Genomic DNA, 6,501 nt, shown 5'->3' on the forward strand with positions numbered 1-6,501 from the left:
GGGAGTAGTTTTCTTCTGAAGTATCTCTGCTACTTTAACACTGCTTTTGGCAAAGGAATAGTATTAAGCAAATACTTTCAGTCCTGTCAGCAAACTGAATCAGAACGATGGTCTTGAGATTGTCTCAGGTCCCCAGTGACTCTTATTTTTTTGCCTCCACTGCTGGGTTTTCGTAAGGAGCAAACTGTTTTTCACTAAAGAGACTCCTCAGGAAATAATGAGGTGTACAGTCCCACGCAGAGACTTTTGTCCGAATGGCACATACAGCCCTATCCAGTTCCTTGGTATGGCTGGATGGAGAAAGTAGAACTGGCGACCTGTGCTGGCAGAGAATGCACAGGCAGAGCAGATGAATTGTGAGTATTGGCAAGACAAAACAACTGGAAACCAAGAAAGGGACATCTGAAATAAGGGGGAGGGTTTGTGAGAAGAAAGGATAAACTGCTACAGCTCAATTTTTAAATAATGAAGCTGTAATATTCAAAGTAAACATTTATACTGATGTTAGAACCTTTTGGAGAGTTACAAATATATTTAATTAAAAGAAAAACTATGGGATCCCTAAAGGTTTTGTGAAAAGTGGAGGAACATTACATTAATCAGATACATTTTATGCTGTAAAGTTCCATGGATCTGAAGTTAAGCCAAATATTTTTAAAAGCTAATTCCATTCATATGGAATTAAGTTAATTCTTGCATAGAACATCAAACCTGATGACGTATTTTATATATTATATATTTAACTGTCTTAACTTGAAGTACACAAAAGAGCATTGTCAACAATTACTTTTTTCCAAATATAACAGTTAAAAATGTAAACTGTAAAAAAATATTTCTTATTCTGGATTATCTTCTTATATGGAAAAGTCAGTATATATAGACCAATATATCTTTGGCACAAATAGTAGTTTATAGAACTAAACTGAAGAAGTGCATTCAAGCTGAAATGGCACCTATGGATTAGAAAAGGTTTCCTGATACAGATAAGAGCATTAGCCTTTCGGGAATTATTTTGTTTGTTTGTTTTGTAAATAAAACCTTTAGAATTTCAGATATAGTCTGGGAAAAGAATATTCTCACTTTCATGGGCCATTTGTATTAAGGTTCTCAAAAGTAGAACTAAGTGAAATAAATTAAACATCCTTATCTTATAGGATGAAGAACTACTGAAAGTACGAGTATCATTTTCTTCTAAATCATAGCTACTGGCAGCTGTAACAGTGTTATATTCTGCAGTTGTTATATTAAGTATATTATTTCCAAAGGTAGATTGGAAATATTCTGTTTCAGGATGTGTAGATAATGTCCCCTTACTCTCAGAGATAAATGAAAATGCACTTCTGTTAGGCAGGATCTTTTCTTCAGAGGCTTCTACGTTTGAAAGTGAATTTGAGGAGATCTGAATGCAAATATCTTCTGAAATGCAAGCCTGGAGGTAATGGATGTCATTTATATCAGCTCTAGGTTCACAGCTATGCCCTGCATAACAAAGGCAATCAAATTTTTCTATGAATGCTTGCAGATCCTGATATGATGGTTGCCCTTGTAAAGTATATTTTCCATCCTTTGTCATTTGAATTGCAATATTCTCAGGGTTCAAGTGAAGATAGTCATTGGAATTCCATTTTTTCCGTGCACAAGCACCAGAGTCTTGGCATAGTACTTGGCTACATATTCTGGCTGCCATTGTGACGTTGATGAGGTACGGAGTCAAAGTCCTCCTAAGGTAGTTGTCCAGAGTTCTACAGGTGTTCTGTGAAAAGAGCATTATACCTCCACAGTTTAGTATGGAAACCATTAAAATGCTGCCATTCTGATAACAGTATCGCAGTATATATCTGTAAATGTTTCCCCTGAGGATTTAATAATAGCTATAACTTGCTGTTGGAAGCAAGTTTATCTGAGAAACTGTTACAGAATTCAAAGATCACAGCAAATTTATGTTGTGCAGTTGCTGGAGATGTTACAAAAAGCAGCAGTTACATCAGAAAGCAATTGTCTTTAAGCTTTCATTTTCTGTCTTTATTTCATGTAGCTTTTTGAAAGAGATGAATTTAAAGAAGTTTCATGAAGAATTGAAGTTCCTTTTTAAGTCTTAAATAGTTTGAATCAATCGGGGAAAAAAACCTCACTTCTTCAGCCTAAACAAATACTTTTTCTATCAAATAATCTCTGTGAGGCTTTTCAGCTTTACCCTCAACTGAATAACTTGGCTACAGGGTAGGGAGCTCTCACAGCATTTTTAAATGGAAAGAATTATCAGATGGTCAAACTGAAGGTATGCTAAGAAAACTGATCATTCTAACTGACCATGAAATTGGCCAATGTTCTGTGCATTCTTGGCACAGTTTAATAACCAGCAGGTTTGAGAACTCTCTCTTTGTTTCGGTCATTATGGGCATTTACCCAATACCATATATGCCTAGTATTTATACCCATGGAGATCTCTTTGGTGAATCTAAGATGTATGTAGGGTTTTTTTGTTTTCTTTTAGATGTATTTAAAAATACTTCCAATAAATTTTGATTGATGAAGAAGTGAGGCTTGCAGTAATATTTCATAGCTGAAATGGTAGTGACTGTGAAAACTGTGAAAAATCTGATGCAATTGGTGCACAAATACATTGCCTGACTGGGCTGTGGAGAGTTCTTTTTTCTCACAGGAATCTCAAAATTCTGCTTGTCTGTGTTTTGCTATTGAGATAATGGGCAGAGAAGTTCCAGGTGCAACTGGTATCCTTTCTCAAAGGCAGGCACATACAAAAAAGTCAAAGTGGGATGCTTTGGGAAACAACAACTTTACAGAGCTATGGAGGTGTATTTGGCCATGCTCTCTGTGATGGGAGGTCTGGCAGGGGTGAAGTGTTTTGGTTCTTTGCAGTCAGAAGGCTTCACTAGTGTCTTCCTTGTTAAATCTAACTTGCCTGGTTATGAGTGAACTACCTGGAAAGAATTATGAGAACATCCTAGTAACAGTTTCTCAAACCATATATTTTCCCTTCCTAAATCAAACTAGAGGTTTTTTTCCTTCTGACTCGGATGTTTCATGCCATAAAATTAATCAAAGTACTATTTACAACACAGAGAACAGGCTAGGGCTGAACTTTCACGGACGGACTTCTCCTAGTGCTTGAAATATTGTTGCCAAGTTCACCATTCCAAAAAGCAGAAGGATCTTTTAAAAATTCTTCTGGGCAAGCCCAAGTAATTTTTTCTTTACCTCATGACTAAAATGAAATGAAGATATAGGAATTATGTCTTATACTAATTAAACAAGTACTAAGTTCCCTACGGTTATCATAGTAACTTGTCCGGTTACCCAGAGTCAACAGTACTGATAGATTGAAAGACTGAACTCTTGTTCTGCATAGTCAGTGACCTTAATGTGCTTGGGTTTTGACTCCAAAACACTGCTGGCAATATGGAGTCATCATTTTAAAAGTAGGTTATATAATGTAAATGATCATAATGCTTTACATCCTTTTCACTTTATTTCTCCTTAAAAATTTCATATAATAATTGATCTAGCATACCTTGTTTTGTGTTAAATTCATATCACCCCAGATCACAATTCCAGAAGCACCCAGTGCAGCAGATTCTCCGATGGTATTTACCAGGTCATCCTGAAGGAAAATATGCAAAGAGTCATACAAATGTAAGTAACCTATAACATAAGGGCAAATGAAAAAAAGCATATAGTCAATGGCATATCCAGAATAATTACTTTGAAGACAGCAAGGAATGATACACAATGCAAATGTCCTCTTCTCAATTGCACAATTTTATCCTGGAATTGGATTCCACAGGTGATACCATAAAATGTTGCGAACAATATCCAATTTATATATATCATCTGTTTGGAAAAACAAGACTGTAACTCTGAGCCAGTGGTTAGGCATTTGACATACACTCCGCCAAGCATGTTAAGGCTTATTTTGCTGCATTGTCTCCTGGCCCCTCAGAGTTGGTAGCAGCTAGTTTCACTAATGCTGTGGGATAAAGATACTGGGAATCACAGCTGCGTTGTTTGGTTTGTTTTTTTGGGTTTTTTTTTTTTGTTTTTTTTGTTTTTTTTTTTTTTTTGTTTTTTTTTTTGGGGGGGGGGGGGGGGGGTTTTTTTTGGTGTTGTTTTTGTTTGGGTTGGTTTTTTTGGGGGGGGGGGGTTGTGGGTTTTTTTTGCTTGTTTGTTTGTTTGTTTGTGGCGGCGGGTTCTTTTTTTTAAATTTAATTTCTTTTACCAGAAAGTGCTAAAACAGAAAAGTAGCAAGAGAAAGAGCTTTCCACAGTAGGAATCTCCCTTTTCCAGACAGTGTCTCTGGTCTTTTACAGAGATTGATTTGGGAAATTTGTTTCTGTTTAGTTCTCCTTTTAGGGTCAGCTATTAGCCTAGTCCCTAGCAAAATGTTAAGGCCCTATATGGGATGGGAGAGGACAATAATAATGAAAAAAACAAGAAAAAGGCAAGTTACTGTAGGGCACAACACACGAAAAAATAGGTAAAGATTATAGGATTTCTATTTTTAATTAGGATCCCAGCAGGGCTCCTTGCTCCCTGAAAGTATCCACAGAGCTGGGAACAACACTTACTAATGCTCTGTCCAGAATGTGGGAGGACGCCAGTTAGAATGCCACGACCAGGACTCTAACTTCCCTTTCCTCATGGGCTGGAACACCAACAAGAGATTACCCAGAAAGGTGATATCTCTGATAGGGTGGGTGTCTATAAAAATGTGAAGGAAAAGGTATATATATTGCCAGAACTGCAATAAGATAATTGGATTTTAATCAGAACCTAACCTTAACAAACCCATGACAGGTTGAAATACAATTTTAAAAGCTACTTGAGTACAACTAAGGACAGAATTTTCTCACTAGCTTTAAACACTTTCTAAGGAAAGAACGATTCCATTTTACTGTACTTTTTTTCTTATAACCTAGAAAGCAGGAAGTAGGTAAACCCAGTATTACTAATTCTCTTTGCAAGACTTTACTCGTATTTCGTTCCTCCAAGTGTGCTAAATATATTTTCTAGTCTTGTGATATTTTTTTACATGTGAGGACAACTATGAAAATTAAATACTATTTGATAAATATAATGAGAAAGGTTTGAAAACAGACTTCTTAGTGTTCTGTTTGGTAAAATTTCATTGATGGATTAATTTAAGTTTTTAGACAAAATTGCACACTTCTTTCTGATGCATTAGTATATTAGCTAAATAAGTGTCACCTGGTAATTTCTTGCCATATAAATTTGAACTGTTTAAGGTCTAGCTTCACTCACCTCAGAGAGATATTCCTCATAGACATCTGTGAATACTGGACGTGTGTATACAAAAACTGGAAGGGGATGACTAGAGTTAGAGACATAGGAAGTTCTAATGGCTTCTTGAACTCTGTTGCGAACAAAGAGTTGAGCATTTCTGGAGGATTTTAAGGCTGTCTCTAGATAGACAGATGGATAAAGTGCTGTGCTTTTCTCCCATAACCAGTTAAGTTCATTATTTCTTTCTATTTCAATATCTAAACAGGTTCCTGTATAATTGTGTGGGTTTTGTTTGTAATCATAGTTATAACAGTCTGGATAAAGGTAATACCCCCACAGACGATTTGGTTTCATTTCTATGCCCAGCTTCAAAGTTTCCAACATAAATGATTTTGCTGCAAATTCAAATTCCATTTTAGCTATAGCTCTGGCTTCACCTTCTGATAGACTGAGGTCTCTCTGCTGAACTAGCTCAATGGATTCCTGTCTGTAAATGTCTTTTGATCCCCAGTTCCTTATCCACACAGGTCTCCAGTTTTCCCAGTCAATGACAGCCAATCCAAGCTGTTCATCAGAAGGAATGTAGAATTGGATGTCCTCTTTGGCTTTTTTTAAATGATTCTCCAGCAGTGAGAGTTGAGGAAGTCCTCCATTGAATGCCTCTCCTGTGACTTCATTTTTGTAAGGGTAGTAGCCAAGCCTGTCTGGATAGAAGAGAGTGATGTTTTGCCCAATGGATGTCTTTAGTGTGCTTCCAATTAGAGGAAAAAAATTCATGTCCAGCTGCACTCCAGTCCTTTCAGTACAAAGTTCTGTAGGAGCATTCCAGATAGAAAGGAAGGGTAAATTAGAAACAAGTGGACGAGCTCTTATGTTCAGAGATGAGCAGCAAGAAACTAGAAGAGTGGCAAACACCACACCAGATGCTACAGGATATGTACAGGTAACACAGATGCCAAAACTTTGCATTTGTCTTACAGTTTCCATTGTAGCATGTGCAGTGACATTAGGTGCTTCTGATCAGACAAAAATTAAATGCTCTCTGGGTATTCAGGTTGGCAGTCTGTGAAAAACTTTACCATACAATATATTTCTTCAGATTAATACCTATTAAGCAATATTCCTTGAGTGTAAAATAGGGGTGTTCTTTTTACAAGGCCCTCTGTCATTTCAGGCTGCAGGAAACTTTTCAACAACTTCTTACACCTAATGCAGAAAAAGAAGCAAATGTAAAGTAAG

At 36.7% G+C, this 6,501-nt stretch overlaps 1 protein-coding gene across 1 annotated transcript; it reads right to left on the reverse strand.

Annotated features, from left to right (window-relative positions):
- Positions 1-1,048: 1,048 nt before the first annotated feature.
- Positions 1,049-6,249, reverse strand: SPAM1 (sperm adhesion molecule 1). Its single transcript, XM_040062608.1, has 3 exons — positions 5,281-6,249; positions 3,533-3,622; positions 1,049-1,753 (listed from the first exon to the last, which is right to left on the reverse strand). The coding sequence occupies exons 1-3, from the start codon at positions 6,247-6,249 to the stop codon at positions 1,049-1,051; spliced, it is 1,764 nt and encodes a 587-aa protein (XP_039918542.1).
- Between the last annotated feature and the right edge of the window lie 252 nt (positions 6,250-6,501).

The sequence above is a fragment of the Hirundo rustica genome, chromosome 4, assembly GCF_015227805.2.
Source record: "Hirundo rustica isolate bHirRus1 chromosome 4, bHirRus1.pri.v3, whole genome shotgun sequence".
NCBI lineage: Eukaryota > Metazoa > Chordata > Aves > Passeriformes > Hirundinidae > Hirundo > Hirundo rustica.

Coding starts and splice junctions, on each gene's coding strand:
- SPAM1 (XM_040062608.1), bottom strand. CDS start 6,249: ATGGAAACTGTAAGACAAATGCAAAGTTTTGGCATCTGTGTTACCTGT. Junction 3,623..5,280: donor ATGAGGAATATCTCTCTGAG/GTGAGTGAAGCT, acceptor ATTTTCCTTCAG/GATGACCTGGTAAATACCAT. Junction 1,754..3,532: donor TGAATTTAACACAAAACAAG/GTATGCTAGATC, acceptor CTCTTTTCACAG/AACACCTGTAGAACTCTGGA.